At 43.6% G+C, this 20,568-nt stretch overlaps 1 protein-coding gene across 3 annotated transcripts in view; it reads left to right on the forward strand.

Annotated features, from left to right (window-relative positions):
- Positions 1 to 20,568, forward strand: part of LOC126268195 (proton-coupled amino acid transporter-like protein CG1139) — a 158,166-nt gene that overhangs the window by 50,249 nt on the left and 87,349 nt on the right. For all 3 annotated transcript variants that reach the window (XR_007549111.1, XM_049973811.1, XM_049973812.1), the window contains exons 2-3: positions 2,718 to 2,829; positions 7,423 to 7,550. Coding sequence is in view for 2 of the 3 variants with exons in the window: in XM_049973811.1 (XP_049829768.1) it covers positions 2,761 to 2,829; positions 7,423 to 7,550 (197 nt within the window). In the remaining variant the exon portion in view is untranslated. The remainder of the gene's footprint in view (positions 1 to 2,717; positions 2,830 to 7,422; positions 7,551 to 20,568) is intronic.

A 20,568-nucleotide genomic window follows, 5' to 3' on the forward strand; every position in this document is an offset into this window, starting at 1 on the left:
TGAAAATTCCACAAGATATGAAAAATCACGACTTCTGAAGATAACACTGCAAATCAACAACGCATAAAGGAAGACGAGCACATCGACAGTGTCATCGCGATTTTCAGCACCAAAAAATAATAGGCTCATTTTTTCAGTGCACTGCGAGATTCAGTTCGTCAATGCTCGGAATAATTTAACACAAATGGCTCAGAATTAAAACTGTTGCAAGACTCTCATTTCACTAATTCTCTGTTTAGCGATGCCTCCTTATTTCGGTCTGCTTGTTTTACTTAATTTATCTGACGATATAACCCACACAGGCATCCCACATACGTTAACTGACGCAAATAGTGTAGACTGGTAACTATCAACAGATGGCAATATTACTACAGCGGAAAAAACATCGTTGGTGAAGAAGGTAATGACTGCATGCATTGTCTTTTAATAACAAGTTTTGTATGAGGAATATGAGGCTATTAGTCTGCAGATAAGTGTATCAGCATCTGGAAAAGTTTGTAGAAGATAAGAGATGATTAGCTACGGACGGTTACCGAAATAACTGGAGCTTCTGAAAGAATGTGATTGATGCCACGTTCAAGCACCTCTAAACCTTCAAACAACTGCGATTCATGGAGGATTATACAAACTCGTTAATTGTATCTGGGAGCACGCTGCACCATTCTCCGTGCTGGTGCAGCACTTTCTAGCATGTGCCTTGTTGCGACAGGAAATCGGCGGCACTTTATCCGCTGAAAGGTCGCTCTTATACGCCGAAAGTCATATAATTAAGCACGACCGTTTTAATTCATCTACATGTTCATTAACCTAAGTCTCAAGATTTACATGCAGTGTCTTTTTTGTGTAATGATACCTGTAACACACAGGAGTTTAAAGCATACATATAATCCGATATCACAATTCACCCAAGGAGATAAACAGCAGAAGCGACACAGTACCATGAAACTGAATGAGTTTAACCTGATGCAAGCAAACACGGTTTTCAAAAATCGCGACAAACGATCTGCCACTAGAATACAAAGAACACCAACATTAACCTGTGATCAGTATGTAACAACAAAGACTGGACAATTCAAAAGAATACTGAGGAAGATAGAGTACATGTCAAAGTAAATGCTGGAAAATTACTAAACATTAGAATATTTAGAGATCATAAGAAGCTTCCGGACTAAAATACTATCGATTGTTGTTCTGAGGTACATGGAAAATGGGAAACAAGATTAGAAATCACTAAAGGTTTATGGAACATGCAGTTAAAAGTGTCGAAGCAATAAAAATGATTAAGGACAATGGAAGGAAACACAAGAATGAAACTAATCGCCACCACCTAGAGAGGGGACGTGCTGCGGTGTGTGTGACGTCACTCGGAGCGAGTCAGGCTTGGCGAGGCGGTATGCACATGGATTGTATTCGGTAAAAAAAAAAAAAAAAAAAAAAAAAAAAAAAAAAAAAAAAAAAAAACCTACGTTGCCTGTAGCGCTACACGGCGGCATCGTGTTGAAATGCCCATCATTTCGTTACTGGTCGTAATTGTTGTGGTATTTCTCATAAAATAACAAGTTGGAAAACATTGCAGTGATAAATAGAGGTCGCTACGATTTTGGGTTTGGTGCGAATTACATCATACGTTGCTGCAAGTGAATTTTAGCTAAGATATTAAATTTCTCTTTAGACTTGGGTAAAGGTTTGTCTCCCATATGGAGAAAAATTATCTTAATTAGCATGTTCATTTGCAATCGCATGATCGCGGGAACGACGTATTCATAACATCCCTCATATCTCGTAAACCGTTCGATATATCGAAACGAGATTTTGGCCAATCTTGCTTGCATAAGTTTGAATGGAAGGTCATGGACAAATAAAGATTTCAGAATAATGCATCACGACTGGAAGCTGTTTTTGCTCATATCTTCGTGCACCAGTAAGAAATGCAAGATTATGCAGCTTGGTAGAGGAACGAACACTTCATTAGAAAACGAAAGAAGAATAAGCTATGGGGTCCAACCGAGAAGCCAGGACATTACAGACGGAGCACGAGCTCGCATTGGTTAAGGAAAGCGACCGCGTCCTAGGAACAATGATTGATGTGTCACGTGACTTAGGTAAACCACAGAAAACTTACAATCTTGTTGGGCAGACCATTATTTGAACCCAGCTCCTTCCGAAGGCGTGTCCCCCACAAGCAGTTTCTCCATTAGTAGAAACAGAGCAACGCAGCTGCGAATGTGGGCGGTTTGGGAGTTTTACCCTTCGATGTATTGCAACATGAAGCAGCTATACGCTTAGACAACGTTTATCTTAAGAATATCGACTAAATATCAATTTCTAACATAATAAATGGGTTGGAATGGGCGAAGGAGGAATTTGGAATAAAGATAACCACTGGCGTTGAACATTCTCCTAGAAATGGGTAACATTTTGCTTAAACTAAAGCATGGCACAGTATTCTAATGAGAACTGAAAAGATGTGATCACTGAAACTGAGAAACCTTTTTAAAGATTGTACAGGAAGATTAAAACTGAACAGTAAGATATTATGCGGACGACCCGATGAAAAAAGTCTGTGTAGAACTGTTACCAAATACTCTTCTGAGAGTTACCATTCTAACAAGTCTCGTAATGCGTGTAATGGATTCGAAACATCCCTTTTCTATGGTTCTGTAACTTGATTTTTGCCCTGCTCTTGTCAGGACTAAAACATCGAATTTCTGTTTCAGAGAAGAGATCTGAAGTGTTAATTCACTTAGCGTCTATCCGGAGATGAGCCAGGATAAGCCAGTCTCTTCGGACCAGTCACCGCACGAGAATGGCGGCGGCGGCAGTGTGCTGGTGAGTATAAGAGATGATGTGGACTGTACGGCTAATTTAAAGAGTGCAAATTGCATCCATACACACGAGTACTGTATATTAAATGCTTTTTAAAATGACTCCTGGGCTGGATATCAGACGTTAAGGAAAAGTGAGGAGGAGGCTCACAGGTTAGGTAAACTAAAGGATTAACGTCATTTTTTTGTTTTCCTCTTTGGATTGAAGGAGTGGGCTTTTTCTGCTTCCGTACATTTCTTTTTCTTTACTCTCTCTGTCTTTTCGTCTTCCTCCTACGAGTCTTCTTCAGAGCTTCTTCTTCAGCGCTCTCCCCATTCCCCGGACTTAACCGGCTGCACTACGACTTGACTCCTAAATAGAAGGAATCACTTCATGGTATTCGCCTCAGTATTGTTACAGATATTCTTCGAGCAGTAGACCACTCCACAAGGACTACCAACCAAACTGTCAGTGCTAAGGGTATCCCACGACTCGCACATCGCTGGCAAAAATTATACACAATCCTGTTGACTCCTTTGAAGGACAGTAAAGCTTTGAAACATATATGTGTTTTTTGTAAGTTGTAAATAAATAGTTGCCACTGTTCAAGTTTCAACCCTCCTACCTTGTTACTTTTTTTCATTTCTCAAATAGTCGTCGTTCTGCCATGTAAATAAAAAAAAAATGAATCAAACCGACTCTTTTCACTTTTCTGCCACTATCCAGTCATCAAAAAGCCAAATACAGGTAACCGATTATCTGGTTTCATGTTGCATAGATCATTTGAAAGCCTTTTTTTCAAAATTTTTTTGGATAAAGTTGGTTTTCGAATATCTTTACATGACCAGTTTTAACATTAATGAACATATTGTTTGTCATTGCTACTCAAGAAACTAAGCATAAAAATTAGCTTTCTCCAGGCCACAAGCTTTTAATTAGAAAATTGTCTGGAATAAAAGATTTGCCCAGAACAAATGATTGTACAGATAGGATAGAATATGTACGGGGTGATCCCGTAATAATACTACAAACTTTCAGGGAAGATGGAGAAAGGTAAATGTATCAGTTTGAAGTAAGTTACCCTGGTCTGGAAACGGCCGAGTCGAAAGTTATAAGCGAAAGTCGTTCTGATACCCCTGATCGTGGGATACACGTACCGATAGTGTTGTTTCTGAGATTACAGGGTAGGAAATCCGACGAGCACTTAGGTACAGAGATTGGGACAATAAATCAAATAATTCAATGCAGATGGCGTACTGTGTACTGACATGAGCAGTCCTGGTGTACGGTATCTGTATTGTAGTAGACTGCGGTCTATATTTACAAGGTCAAGTCTAAAATCGATCAGCCCGAACCAAATGAAGCGACACCGAATGAAGGAACTTGCATGCACGATTTTCGTGTGTGAGCAAGCAAGCGAAAGGAAGCAGCACAGGGCGCGGGGAATTGTAGAGAACCTAATATTCGCAGAACATATCCGGCTCACGTCATGGTTCGAAGATTAAGTGACGACGAACTACACCGACCGCAGACGTACAAAATGCAGTGCTTGCTCAAGTGGAAGAGGCGCCTGCTACCAGCTCTCGCTCAGATGCACGTGAAATGAATGTTTCTCAGAGTACTGTGTGGCAAGTATTACAGGAAACGCAGCTACACCCCTACCAACCAAAGTAAGTGCGTGCTTTGACTTCTGCTGACTTCGGATCACGTTTCGTGTTCAGCCAGTAGTTCTTGCAGCGCCTTAAAGTCGATCCTCACTTTCCTGCATATGTACTTTTCACAGGTTAAGCCTGTTTCACGAAAGAGGGAGCGCAAAATAGCCACAATAGTCATATCTGGGTCGATGAGAATCTCCACGCCACAGTTGTGAAAAGTCATCAATACAGAACATCTGCAAACGTGTGGGCAGGCATAGTCAACGATTATGTACTAGGCCCGTATGTTCTTCCTCCGGGTTTAAGTGTACTAGTGTGCACACGTTTATCAGAGCCATACTACCCAAGTTCCTGGAACATATCACACTTGTAATTCGTCAACGTATGCGGTTCCAACATGATTGAGCCCCACCTCACTATGGACTAGGTCTCGTGATCCCCTGGATCAAACATTCCTTGTAAACTGGATAAGCGGAAAAGGTTCTGTTTCGTGGAAAGCACTTTCACCTGACTTCACACGACTCGACTTTTTCTTGTGCGGTCATGTGAGAATTCTTGTGTAAGAGACGTCTGTCGATACTGAAAAGAATCTCATAGCGAGATTTCTCATTACCTGCGACACTGTTTAAACGACAGAGGGGTTTTTAGAGCGGATGTGACAGAACTTTGTGCGACGATGCCATGCCTACACTGACGCCATTTTGAACAACTGTTGCAAATGCACCAACTTACGAAACTTGTGCAGGTAAATTGAATTCATCATTATTGTACCGTCGACTTAAGATTTTCGGTCTTTCTGATATCAAGTTACTTGCGCCATTGCTAGTCCATCAACACGGGAAGTTATCTCAGACTGTTAGAAGTGTTCAGCGGGAATTCTGTACGCCGTGATCAGCATACGAAAGTCGTGGCCTTAGTTCCAGCGCTGCGCTAGTCGAAGGTGGAGCCCTATATTCAGGGTGGTTCAAAAACAAATGTACACATTTCGCGAGTGAAATTTGTGGATAAACAGAAGAGTAAATGTTAAACAAAGTTTTGTCTGAATCTGCTTGATTTCCAAGTTATGGTGCATAATAGCATTTGTGATATGCATTGCATCAGGGACCAGTACAACCTTTTCGCGCGTCGTGTTCGCCTGCATATCGACTGATATTGCTTTGCCGACGGTGCCCCTGCACATTCAAGTCTGAAGGAAAAACACTATCTCAAAGCTCCTTACCGCGAAAAGTGGGCAGATAGTGCAGGACCAGTCGCTTGGCGCGCCAGATCTCTGGATCTCAACCGCTCGACTTTATCTTTGGGGCTGTCTCAAGAAACTCGCGTATGTGCGTAATTGAGAATGTAGCGTACAGCAGGGGACTGAAAATAGCTGTGCAACTCTGCAGAGTGAGATGAACGGAGCCTGCAAATTTCCGAGAGCGGTAAGAAGTCGAGCACGTTATTGTCTTCGTCTACATGGACATCATTTTGAAAATGTCCTGGAGTAAACGGACAGTACAAAGATGAGTTGAATTTCGTGTCGTTGCTTTCTCAGAAGAATTAATTTTATGTTATTGTGTTGGACTTGTGATGCATACTTTACTGTATAACTCCGAAATAAAGCAATTTCAGACAAAACTTTAACTTTTTACTCTCACGTTGGTATATACATTACACTCACGAAGTGTGTACAGTTAATTTCCGAATCAGCCTGGCTGGCTCTGAGCACTATGCGACTTAACTTCTGAGATCATCAGTCGCCTAGAACTTAAAATTAATTAAACCTAACTAACCTAAGGACATCACACACATTCATGTCCGAGGCAGGATTCGAGCCTGTGACCGTAGCGGTCGCTCGGCTCCAGACTGTAGCGCCTAGAACCGCACGGCCACTCCGGCTGGCTCGAATCAGCCTGCATAATATTGTAGAGGTGCAGTTTAAAGGCTACGATGTCTCTGGGTAACCACCACATACGGTATAATTCTTACTGCTCGCTGTTATCCAATCAGTACATTGTGTCTAAGTGAAGAGCTACCCCAGAAAATTATTAAGCAATTATTATATGCAAAACGTTTTACGAGGTCGTTCTACTTGTTTCCAAGAATAGCAGTTATTCTAAGAGTAAAAGTCAACTAAAATTAATTGATGGAGCAAGCAAGTGGTATATATGTTCTAATTCAAGTTCTCATCAGTATGAACACCCAAAGATTTTTATAGTTGTGCCCTGTTCATGTGGTTCATCAGTTGTTGGTATGCATCTATCGCTGAATTTTCTCAAAATTTAGGTAGAGTTCGTCTTCAAAGAACCACTTAATAATTTCTTCTGTTGCTCTTTCTGTAACGAGATTCATTTCAACACTAATATCTTTTGCAAAAAGTAGTGATTGTACGGCAAATTCACGATATATGTTTGAGCTTCAGAATCCGCCATTAACTGTTATATGTATATGGTGTCTGTTCTTTCGGACATCTCCATGTAAGTATATACACTACTGGCCATTCAAACTGCTACACCAAGAAGAAATGCATATGATAAACGGGTATTCATTGGACAAATATATTATACTAGAACTGACAGGAGATACCGGGTTCGAGTCCCAATCGGGGCACACATTTTCACCTGTCCCCGTTGATATACATCAACGCCCGTTAGCAGCTGAAGGTATTAATATAATTCTAATCATTGACTCTTATGTTTCGTACACAATTACAGAAAGGAAAAAAGTCTTCGGTGTGGCCCAGACGTCACATATTTATTTTCAGACCCCAAGGAAAACCTACATGAAGATGGTCGGGTACAGATTTGAGCCCAGCTCGTCTCCAAAACCAGTCCAGGTTTGCACCAGGTTACTACTCTTAGAGTTGTGTATGCTGCCAGAGAGCAGACGGGCACGAGACGCTCTGTTACCCGCGACTGGTGCGACGCAACGCGTACACCTTTGGCTCAGGCTGCTACTGATTTCTGATGGTTTCCGTTGGCAGGGGTCCGCGACTTCCTGCGACAGGGGGAAGCGCTCTGTCGTCAGTCTAACTGGTGGCGACCGGGACAATCTCAATGACAGCGGTGCGAAGGCGACGCCGGAGTCTGATCAATCTCCACCGTACAACAGGTAAGCCAATGAACGCAACAAATTTTAACGGTTTAGCAATAATTATAATTTGTTATCACAATTTATCATCAAGCAAGTATTAGAAAAAGAATCTGAATCTAGTCAACGTCTTTACAAACCGTTTTGTTCTAGAAGATGCTCTAGAAAATTTAGTCATATTACGTTTCATCTAACAACCTCTTGTGAAATAAGGAAAATTATTAAATCTTTAAAAAATAAATGTTCTGTTGGCGTAGATGACATCTCTAATAAGATATTAAAACAATGTGGAGCAATTACAGCTGAGGTTTTGAGTCACATATGTAATGCATCATTAACTCAAGGTATTTTCCCAGATAGGTTAAAATATGCCATTGTCAGGCCGCTCTTCAAAAAGGGGGACACCACAAACGTGAATAACTATCGGCCAGTATCCTTGCGTAAAGCTTTTTAAAAAATCTTCGAGAAAGTAATGTACTCAGGAGCGGTTAGCCATCTCAACAGTAATGGGATACTCAGTAAATCACAGATCGGATTTCAAAAATGCTGTTCCACTGAGACAGCAATATACAATTTCACTGTCCACATAATAAGTCTTTAAATAGTAAAATGTCACCAATAGGAATTTTCTGTGACTTGCCCAAAGCATTTGACTGTGTGAACCATGACATTATGTTACAGAAATTACAGTTCTGTGGTATAAATGGAATAGCATATGAGTGGTTTAAGTCGTACCTACAGAATAGGAAGCATAAAAGTTTCCTTATATGGGTCAAGTGATTTAAATAAGTTTGCCACATCATCTAACTGGGGTGAAATTACATTAGGTGTTGCACAGGGTTCAATCATGGTCTTGATATAAGTGAACGACCTCTCTTCCTATCTGAAATAAGAAACTGAGCTGACACTGTTTGCTGATGTTACAAGCATCATTATTAATCCAGTAAAAGAAATTCCAATTGAAAATGATACAAATAAGGTCTTTGGAAGAGTCATTAATTGGTTTTCTGCAAATGGGCTTGCTCTCAACTTTGAAAAAACACATTACATTCAATTTTCCACTGGAAAAAGTACAGTTCCTCCAATAAATATAGCACATCAACAGAAGTCATGAGACATTGTAGAGCACACTAAGTTTTTGGATGTACACATAGATGAGAATCTCAAATGGAAAATTCATATTTTGGATCTCCTAAAGCAATTAGGTTCAGCAACTTTTGCAATCAGAATAATTGCCAATTTTGAGGATACAGAAATTAGTAAGCTAACACACTTTCCACACTTTCACTCTCTGATGTCATATGGAATAATATTTTGGGGTAACTCAACATTTAGACAAAAAGTATTCACTTCTCAAAAGAAAGTTGTCAGAATAATGTGTGGGGTTCATAGTCGTACATATCGTAGGCATCTTTTTAAAAGAAAGACGGCCGGTGTTGCCAGAACTATATACTTATTAGGATATGGTGTCTGTTGTTTCGGACATATCCTCTGTGCCCTCGGTGGCTCAGATGTATAGGCCATCTGCCATATAAACAGGAGATCCTGGGTTCGAGTCCCGGTCGGAGCACACATTTTCACCTGTCCCTGTTGATACATATCAACGCCTGTTAGCAGCTGAAGGTATTAATATAATTCTAATTTCGTTCTAGACAGCTGCAGGTCATCAATGGTGTCTGTTTTTTTCGGACATGAGTGTATTGGGGTGGGACATTACGAATGTAGTGTCTGGACATACAAGGTGAAAATGAGCGTCTCACGGGAGGCGTGGGCGAGAGAGTACCTGCAGGGGCGCTATCCTCTGTGCCCTCGCTGGCTCAATGGGTAGAGCGTCTGACACTCAGTGAAGTTATGGCGAACGGTACACCTGTCCAGCCTGACGATGATGTTGCTAAGGAAATTTCACCTGACATTCCTTGCAGTTTCACTGATTCTCCACCTATTGTAGCCCCGACGAATCTCGAATCTGTTCCCCCTGGCAGTGATTTATAGAATAAAAAAAGGCCACTGGAGCAAAGCGATGATCATTCAGAAAATGAATTATCTCGCACCTCTCCCACAATCAGAAAACCACGACCTTCAGCTGACAGAGATTTAGTAGAAGCCGATTGTATGCAGATCGATCCTGCAGTACCACCTGCCACCAACAAATCGGATGTGGAATCGGAGGATCCTACCGACGAACAGATACTGACAACAACTTTGAGTGTCACCCCGGCGATGCACAACAGCTGCCTCAACGCGACCAACATGAGGAAGTAGCGGGTAAACATCGGCTCCACAACAAACTACAACAATCCTCAGGTGGAAACAAACAGGAGAAAGCTGTTGCCAAACAACAGCTCACGAGTGTCGGTCGGACGGAAACAGCAACACAGAAGGCCGATGACTAGACAACACTATCGGCATCTCAACCCACTGTACGACGCAAAGTCAAACCGCAGCCTAATCTTTCGGCTTCTCGCCATCCATCGCCATCACAACAGTCGCAACAAGGGAAATCCGATTTGAAACAGAAGAATATCGGGTACGAAATAGTGCGTGAGGAACTTGACGGCAGTCAAACCAAAAGTGTCGGCGAGATCCGCCCCCACAGTAGTAACGATTAATGCATACTTGTTTACGGCATAGTGACGTTGCGTTAGGACGAAAGGCCCCTATAGGTTGTTTTTCTGTTTTGTTCCGTATGGTTTTTTCAAAATTTTCTGTGATGTAGTTCGTATGACACACTGACAGTACTCAATGTCTAAGTTAAGCCTAATGTAGACATATCTCAAGCCTATAAGTTGTTAACCATAAATATTAACAAACTGCAATCCGACCTTAAAGTAGCAATGCTGCGGCAGTTCGTTTACGAATCTGAAGCAGACATCATTCTACACTCCTGGAAATTGAAATAAGAACACCATGAATTCATTGACCCAGGAAGGGGAAACTTTATTGACACATTCTTGGGGTCAGATACATCACATGATCACACTGACAGAACCACAGGCACATAGACACAGGCAACAGAGCATGCACAATGTCGGCACTAGTACAGTGTATATCCACCTTTCGCAGCAATGCAGGCTGCTATTCTCCCATGGAGACGATCGTAGAGATGCTGGATGTAGTCCTGTGGAACGGCTTGCCATGCCATTTCCAGCTGGCGCCTCAGTTGGACCAGCGTTCGTGCTGGACGTGCAGACCGCGTGAGGCGACGCTTCATCCAGTCCCAAACATGCTCAATGGGGGACAGATCCGCAGATCTTGCTGGCCAAGGTAGTTGACTTACACCTTCTAGAGCACGTTGGGTGGCACGGGATACATGCGGACGTGCATTGTCCTGTTGGAACAGCAAGTTCCCTTGCCGGTCTAGGAATGGTAGTACGATGGGTTTGATGACGGTTTGGATGTATCGTGCACTATTCAGTGTCCCCTCGACGATCACCAGAGGTGTACGGCCAGTGTAGGAGATCGCTCCCCTCACCATGATGCCGGGTGTTGGCCCTGTGTGCCTCGGTCGTATGCCGTCCTGATCGTGGCGCTCACCTGCACGGCGCCAAACACGCATACGACCATCATTGGCACCAAGGCAGAAGCGACTCTCATCGCTGAAGACGACACGTCTCCATTCGTCCCTCCATTCACGCCTGTCGCGACACCACTGGAGGCGGGCTGCACGATGTTGGGGCGTGAGCGGAAGACGGCCTAACGGTGTGCGGGACCGTAGCCCAGCTTCGCCGATACCCCAGGAGCAACAGTGTCCCTAATTTGCTGGGAAGTGGCGGTGCGGTCCCCTACGGCACTGCGTAGGATCCTACGGTCTTGGCGTGCATCCGTGCGTCGCTGCGGTCCGGTCCCAGGTCGACGGGCACGTGCACCTTCCGCCGACCATTGGCGACAACATCGATGTACTGTGGAGACCTCACGCCCCACGTGTTGAGCAATACGCCCTCGCTCAAAGCCCGTCAACTGCACATACGGTTCACGTCAACGCTGTCGCGGCATGCTACCAGTGTTAAAGACTGCGATGGAGCTCCGTATGCCACGGCAAACTGGCTGACACTGACGGCGGCGGTGCACAAATGCTGCGCAGCTAGCGCCATTCGACGGCCAACACCGCGGACCTGGTGTGTCCGCTGTGCCGTGCGTGTGATCATTGCTTGTACAGCCCTCTCGCAGTGTCCGGAGCGAGTATGGTGGGTCTGACACGCCGGTGTCAATGTGTTCTTTTTTCCATTTCCAGGAGTGTACTACAGGAGGTGGCAGTCAAAAGTCTTGACATTCCTGGTTTCCAATCCATTGAAAACGTAGCTCACGAACTTCATACAGGCACGGCCATGCTAGTCCGTAATGGTATCCCCGTCACAGAAGTCGAAAAACTTGAATCTGGTCGCGGTATTAGCTGCAAAATCTTTGATGTCACAGTTGTCAATGTGTACGCACCCTCCGGCAGCAGTTACAAGTCAGCGAGAAGTGCCTATTTTAAAGATGAAGTCATTTATTTGCTTCGAAAGGACCCCGTTAACATTGTCCTAGGTGGTGATTTTAACTGCGTGGTACGTCAGAGAGATCAGAGGCCACTCTTTAATTACAGTCATGAACTTCGCGAAGTCGTCAGCAAGGTTCGACTGAAAGATACGTGGGAAATTCTGCATCCTACCCTGGTTAAATATACCTTTTTTACCCCTACTTCCAGTAGTCGACTTGACCGAATTCATATATCGTCTCACATCAGCAACCGTGTTCTTGATACTGATGTTATTCCAGCTCCCTTCTCTGACCATTGTGCCTATGCTGTCACCTTAAATCTCGACAAGCAACCAACAAAAAGGTTCAAAGGGCAGTGGATGCTTAACACTTCTCATCTTCAAGACCTGGAGCTCGAAGATGCCATTTGTGCAACATGGAATTTTTGTCTCCGCTCCATTAACAAGCACAGAACTAAACTAGAGTGGTGGACACACACAGCTAAAAGAAACCTGCGACAATGTCTGATCTCTTACTGCTATCAGAAAGCGACGGATAACAAGAGGACAACAGAATTTTATTATGCCGTTTTAAGAGAATTATATGACAAATCTCATGACTCCAACGTTTACGCTGCACAAATCCAGAGAGTCAAAGCGAAGCTGTTAAGCATTAAGCGAAGGCAATTAGAAGGCCTCAAAATTAAAGCTAAGACCAAATCTGTTAGTGACAGAGAAATGACTTCCTTATACCATCTCATAAAACACCGTTCCAATCGTGTGCGGACTAGCTACCCTAAACGGTGATCATCTCTTGCACCAAAAGGACATTGTTCAAGGTTTTTATCACTATTATAGTAAATTATACTCAGACGATCCACTTGATGAAAATCTGACGTCTGATTTCCTTCAGACTTTGGGCAGTAACTTAGCTGCAGAGGACAACAATGAATGTCTTGCTGATTTCGCAGTTTCAGATGTCTTAGACTTAATTGTCCGTTCCCCTGCAAACAAATCCCCTGGTCCAGATGGTCTCCCGAAATAATTCTATCACAAATTTTGGCATGTCATTGGACCCACCCTTACGGAAATTATTAATGAAGTCTTTCGAAGCCACAGAATACCGGACGAGTTGAAAGAAGGTAGAACAGTGCTCATACCGAAACAAAGAGGCCACAGGCAAATTGATAACTTCCGGCCTATCACGTTGTTAAATTTTGATTATAAGACTATTTCCAGAGCGATAAACAGTAGACTGATCTTGATAGCCCGGCATGTCATCAAAAATCATAAGTCTTGCATCCCTGGCAGAAGCGTAATGACCACAATAGCTAAAATCAGGGACGTAATTTCGATCACAGCGACGACCAACATCAACTATGCCCTACTGTTTGTCGACCTTTCTAAGGCTTTTGACCGTGTGAGTCACCGTTACATACTCCAGATCATGGGATGGATTGGATTAGATAACATAGCAGTAACCGTACTCCGCAATGTCATCACAGGCATTACCACCCGATTGTGTATTAACGGCCAGTCGACAATACCGATCACACTTAAGAGAGGGGTCCCACAGGGAAGTCCTCTCTCGATGTTGCTCTTTGCCTTTTCTCTGGAACCTGTCCTCAGAAAACTGGAGTCCATATTACCAGGTCTATCTATATCAAGAGCACGTTTTGCAGTGCGTGCCTATGCCGATGATGTCACAGCAGTTATTCGTTGTGTAAACGACGTAAAGACGATTAAAACGGAAATCGACAACTACAGTAAGGTGTCTGGAGCTAAACTCAATGAAGGAAAATGCAAACTGGTTAACTTGAGAGGTCTTGAACATGTATCCATACCCTGGGCCCAAAAAGTGGACAATTCTAAGTCACTAGGTATCATCGTCGACAAATGTCCCCTTAAAATGGCGGCGAAAAACTGGAAAGCAGTTACGAACAGCATGAATGGTCTCATTGTTGAAAACAACTGGCGCTCTGCGAACTTGATTGAAAGGATCAAGATTGTCAATATATGTGTACTTCCCATACCTAAAGTTCAGGCCAGAAAAATGTTGCAAACAGCTATCGTGTGGAAAGGGAATATGTTTAAACTCGACAGTGCCACGCTAACAAAATCACGACCAGATGGCGGGTTAGGGCTCACTGACATCCATAAAAAAGCCAACGCCCTTTTTCTGAAACGAACTTCGCACCTAGTATACCGTCACGACCCAAACATAACTGCAAGCCTGTTCCACGTCGTTCGCCCCGGAAACATGCACCCGCCCGTCGACACCAGCAACATAAACTTCCAGCTGAAACATGTACGAGAATATTTCATTGAAACAAGTTATGTAGGCGAAACTATCTTACGAAAAAAGCATTTCACAACGAATGAAGTCATGCAGAAATGGACTAAGATGCGTAAATGCAATACAATTGAGGCAAAAAATCCATCTTGTAACTGGAAGACCCTATGGAGGAACGTTAGTCTTAAGATTCATACATGGGATGTTGCATCAACTTGGTACCAGGTGGTGAATGATACCATTGCCACTAATGACAAATTACACAGAATAGGCTTACATCCCTCTGAGAAATGTGTTAAGTGTGGTTTAATCGACACTTTGCTTCATTGTTTCACCTGCTGCGGACACCTAAACAACTGGCGATGGGTGAGGGCAAAACTCCCACTATTATCGCGAAGCTCGCCAGCGAGTATCTCGACAGCTATAATCACGAACCCAGATAAGGACTACTATCCTATGGCTAAGAATACTACAATGATGTGGATATTGGCAAATTACGTGCATTATACGATCACCAGACGGGACGGCGACAACCTAGTCGAGTGTTTGGCATACATGCATACTGCTTATTGGAGAATAAAACAAACGGGCAATTTGAAAAAAAAATCTTTGGCAATATGTTGGACACTGTTTTTGAAAAACAAGGGTTCGGTTGGTCTGTTGATGATGAAGCAGCCCCTCACATCTGTCCCTGAGAGGAGTTCCAGCCTCAGCGTCAATCATGTCCAACTTGATCTCAGTCACCCACTGACAACGATTTTCACTGGTAAGGTGCTTTATTTCGTTACTGAGGCAAATATCACCTTAGTTCTACAAAGAGGGTATATTATTTACCTTACTTCTTGAACTCTTTTTTTATTTGTTTATTTTTATTTTTTATTATTATTATCATTTTTTAAAACTCACATGAGCTTACGAGTGACCAACCGAATTCAAGAGGTATTACTGTGAAGTCGAAGAAGTTATCTTGTCTAATGGATTTAGACCCGTGCCGCCCGCGGTGGTCTCGCGGTTCTAGGCGCTAAGTCCGGAACCGCGCGACTGCTACGGTCGCAGGTTCGAATCCTGCTTCGGGCATGGATGTGTGTGATGTCCTTAGGTTAGTTAGGTTTCAGTAGTTCTAAGTTCTAGGGGACTGATGACCATAGATGTTAAGTCCTATAGTGCTCAGAGCCATTTGAACCATCTAGACCCGTATTTTATTTTTAAATTAGATTTAATGTTAAACAAAAAGGGATATGCATCCTGCTTTCGACATGGGACATAATAAAAGAAGAAACAACAATTTTACAAACTTTCAAAAAAAATGAAAAGAATAAAAAAACCAACAGAAAAACAGCAAAGGTATCACACATACAGATTTAGAGAGTATTACCAACACAGTCTCTGTTGACGAAGTAAATCAGTGAGCGGCGGGTGGGGCCACTGTGGCCAGGCCTCGTGTTCTATCACCCCTGCCCTCTTTGCCCCGCCACCTGCTGAAAAGCTTCAGCTAGAATGGAAAAAAAAGTGGCGCGATTGGTTAAACATCAAAAACAAAACAAAAAACAAAAAACAAAAAAAGAGTGGCCGTGCGGTTCTAGGCTGTGCAGTCTGGAGCCGCGAGGCCGCTACCGTCGCAGGTTCGAATCCTGCCTCGGCCATGGATGTGTGTGATCTCCTTAGGTTAGTTAGGTTTAAGTAGTTCTAAGTTCTAGGGGACTGATGACCACAGCAGTTGAGACCCATAGTGCTCAGAGCGATTTGAACCCAGTTTTATTTGAACCCATTTTAAAAATATTGTATTCTATTTTACTTTCGTAGTCATTTGCCTAATGTCACAGAACAATTTGCAGACAAAAAATTATGGGATACATCTGACAAAAATATAAAGCAAGTGTAATCAAATGGTTCAAATGGCTCCGAGCACTATGGGACTTAACATCTGAGGTCATCAGTCCTGCAGACTTAGAACTACGAGTACTTAACCCTAACTAACGTAAGGACATCACACACATCCATGCCCGAGGCAGGATTCGAACCTGCGACCGTAGCGGTCGCGCGGTTCCAGGCTGAAGCTCCTAGAACCGCTCGGCCACAGCAGCCGGCCATGCTGTGTCTCGATGGAACTTGGACCATACATAGAAGGAAATGCTACTGTATAGTACAGAAGGTAACTAGAAGAAATATACAGTTTAACGGACAGAAACGACACTTATATTCAAAGACAATAATTACTCTGTAGTCACCGCAATTCATGGTGGTCCTCTGGGCAATAATATAAAAAGCTTGACTGGTTATTAATAGCGTGTGTGGTGACCACGGACGGCAATGTTGATAGGGCTTTCCATTTCTTCACCAGCGCTGGTGGATGTGGACGTGCTACAAAATGTTTCCCCAACGGATGCCGCACTTTTCCGGTGGGATTCAAGTCGGGGTCCTTTCGCCGAATATCCTTCCGTTTCAGAAGCTTCTCAACCTGAGAGGCGAAGTGGTCGCGCATTGTCATCCACAAAAATGAAGTCAGGGCCGAATGCATCCCTGAAAAGATGCATCGGTAAGGAGTACAGTTACATAATAACATTTACGGGTGAGAATACGGTGTTCAAACATTTGAAGGTCAGTACGCCTATGCAACGTTCTCGGTTTTCAATCTGCGTCAAATCGAATAAAATCCTCGAGCTTTCGGTGTCCATCTCCGCCACCGTCGTCAGGAGTTCACTGACTGTCAGGGCTGCTACGGTTTCTCGCTTATACAGGCATGATGGCATCATCAGCAGCCAATCAGATATACCCTATGTGGCGCGCGCGCGTAAGTCGACCCGGGCAGCTAGCGGAGCTATTGCCCGTGGCAGCACCTGTGACGTCAGGTGGCGCCAGGGGCAGGCGCCACGTTTGAAACGGCCGCTCCCGCGTCGCACATCTGTCTTTGCTTTCGTTCGGTGTTCGACGCCCGCCCCCAAGCCCTCATGAGTGTGTACCCCTGGACTCTGTTGAAATTGTTGTTTAAACGAATCTCGGCCGCTTCCTTTATAACGGAGTCCCAATATGTAGATGCATGAGGCAACACTTTTGTATTTTCGAACGGTATTTTATATCCGTTTTCTAAACAATGCTCCGCTATGGCTGATTTGTCAGGGTCCCTTTGTTTTATATGGCGCTTGTGCTCAGCACAACGCTCCGCAACCGTGCGAATTGTTTGCCCGATATACATGCTGCCACAATCACAGGGTACACCATACACGCCGGACTCTCGAAGAGCAATGTCGTCTGTAACAGAGCACAACGTATCTCGTATCTTGGGGGCAGGCTGGAACTCTAGTCTTAGCCCATGTTTCTACAGCAGACGTCCTAACGTGCTGCTAGTTGCTCCACAGGATGGTTGGAATGCGTTCCGTTTGGCCTATTCTACTAATTCACCAGGTGTCTTTCGTCGGCGGCCCTTGAAAGCGTTTGCGATGACTCTATTGTTGAATCCATTTCCCCCGAAAACACGTTTTAAGTTCTGCAATTCAGACTGTATGTGGTCGTCGTCAGAGATAATCTTGGCTCTATGAACCAGCGTGTTCAGGAGAGCTTTCTTGTGAACAGGGTGGTGGAAACTATTGGCGTTCAAGTACCGATCAATGTGTGTTGGTTTCCGGTACACTGAATGACCAAGCTGGCCTCCTGCCTTCCGCTCAACCAAAACATCCAAGAATGGTAGCTTGCCGTGCTTATCCATCTCGACAGTAAATTTAATGTTGGAATGGACACCATTCATGTGCCCAGGTCGACTTATGTGCGCACGCCACATTGGGTCTATCTGATTGGCTGCTGATGATGTCATCATTCCTATATAAGGGAGAAACCGTAGCAGCCCCGGCAATCAGTGAACTCCTGACGACGATGGCGGAGATGGTCATCGAAAGCTCGAGGATTTTATTCGAATTGACGCGGCTTGAAAACCGAAAACGCTTTTTAACTTTATACTTGTTCACACGCTAACACCTGGACCACCAAAACAATCATGTTCGTTAATGCTGCCAGATGCATTACGTGGTCCATCCCTTGATATATGGCATACGTTCAGAATCATGTCGAACATGCCGGTCTAAAAGTTTTGGTGTGAGGAGGCGTAATGTTGAGTGGGCGTACTGACCCCCAGATCTTTGAACACGGTTCACCCACCGGTCCACGTTATCCTGATACTGTATTCCTTCCCCATCTGTGCCTTTTCAACGGTGCATTCGGCCCCGACTTCCTTTTTATGGATAGTAATGAGTTACCACATCGAATAGTGCAGGAAGAGGAGCTCTTAAAGCGAAAGAATGTCAGCGATTGGACTCTACCCCCGCCGGCGAAACATTGCACTTGACAGTTCGCTTTTTGTCTAGTTAGGTTGGCTATACTGTAATAGCAACGTTGCAACAGCAACCTCTATACACACAGCAGACGATACAGTTTTCCGTCCCGTCTCGTAAATGCAAGCGATTGAGCAATTACAGTGTATATAAAAACTCGTTTTTAGTTGTACTACAATGACAGGAAGTAAACAACCGTATAATAATGCATGTAAAAGCATAACAATGCGCACCCTTTCGATAACGGAGCAAAGAAATACAAAAAACAACCATCTGACGACTGGTACTTTAAAATCAGTAATGTACGCAGTTTACAAAATAAATAATAACCGAGATTGCAATAAATAAGCAACATTAGTAATTTTTCACTCACCAATTGACAGCGATAATGGCGCAATTCCATCCAGCTCGCCATCGTCACTGTTGTCCGATTCATCGCCAAAACCGTCTTCATCGTCGTCATCAGCAAGACAAATCATAAATTGTTCATGGCCACTGATAATGCCTTCTATTGTCTGTGCTGCTCCTATAAGCTTCTCGACGTGCTCTACTTTTTCTCTCCATGAGGCTGCATCCACAGCCACAAGATTCACGCAACAGCTTTTCCACCTCTGTTATTGCAAAAGACTTGTTGTTCCTTACATACATTTTTACATCACTCCATATTAACTCAGTAGGGTTGAAATGGCAGTGATGTGGTGGCAGCCTTATTACACTATGACCCTGCTCCTTGGCAATTTCGTCTACTACATATGTAGGTGTCGTAGGCTTGTTTTCTTTAACATGAGAATATAACAGAACCTTTGTCATACTCATATCCGCTGCAATATTTCGAGCTTGTAACCACTGCACCATAACTTCTTTCCAATCATTTGTGGTTGGGGCTTTGTTCTGTATCACCGAATGATATGGAGCATTGTCCATTACAATTGTAGGGACAGGAAATTGTTTTAAAAGGTTCCTGAACCACTCAACAAATCGTGTGTGATCCATAATTTCATGGTACTCACCAGTCTTTTTTGATCTAAAAACTAAAAGTGCGTCAGGGACAAAACCACTGGAGGAGCCTGCATGGACCACAATTAATGTAGCTCCTCTTCCCGACGGCTGATGGCCGCTACTGCTGGGTGTGTTATCCGTCCAACATTTACTGACAGCTTCCCCGGCATTAACCCACGTTTCATCTAGCCAAATTATGGAATGAATGTCTCTGCCCACAGTTTCGTGCAAGAAATTGTGCAAATTGTTCATGGCCACTGATAATGCCTTCTATTGTCTGTGCTGCTCCTATAAGCTTCTCGACGTGCTCTACTTTTTCTCTCCATGAGGCTGCATCCACAGCCACAAGATTCACGCAACAGCTTTTCCACCTCTGTTATTGCAAAAGACTTGTTGTTCCTTACATACATTTTTACATCACTCCATATTAACTCAGTAGGGTTGAAATGGCAGTGATGTGGTGGCAGCCTTATTACACTATGACCCTGCTCCTTGGCAATTTCGTCTACTACATATGTAGGTGTCGTAGGCTTGTTTTCTTTAACATGAGAATATAACAGAACCTTTGTCATACTCATATCCGCTGCAATATTTCGAGCTTGTAACCACTGCACCATAACTTCTTTCCAATCATTTGTGGTTGGGGCTTTGTTCTGTATCACCGAATGATATGGAGCATTGTCCATTACAATTGTAGGGACAGGAAATTGTTTTAAAAGGTTCCTGAACCACTCAACAAATCGTGTGTGATCCATAATTTCATGGTACTCACCAGTCTTTTTTGATCTAAAAACTAAAAGTGCGTCAGGGACAAAACCACTGGAGGAGCCTGCATGGACCACAATTAATGTAGCTCCTCTTCCCGACGGCTGATGGCCGCTACTGCTGGGTGTGTTATCCGTCCAACATTTACTGACAGCTTCCCCGGCATTAACCCACGTTTCATCTAGCCAAATTATGGAATGAATGTC

Source organism: Schistocerca gregaria, chromosome 4 (genome assembly GCF_023897955.1).
Source record: "Schistocerca gregaria isolate iqSchGreg1 chromosome 4, iqSchGreg1.2, whole genome shotgun sequence".
In the NCBI taxonomy this organism is placed as follows: domain Eukaryota; kingdom Metazoa; phylum Arthropoda; class Insecta; order Orthoptera; family Acrididae; genus Schistocerca; species Schistocerca gregaria.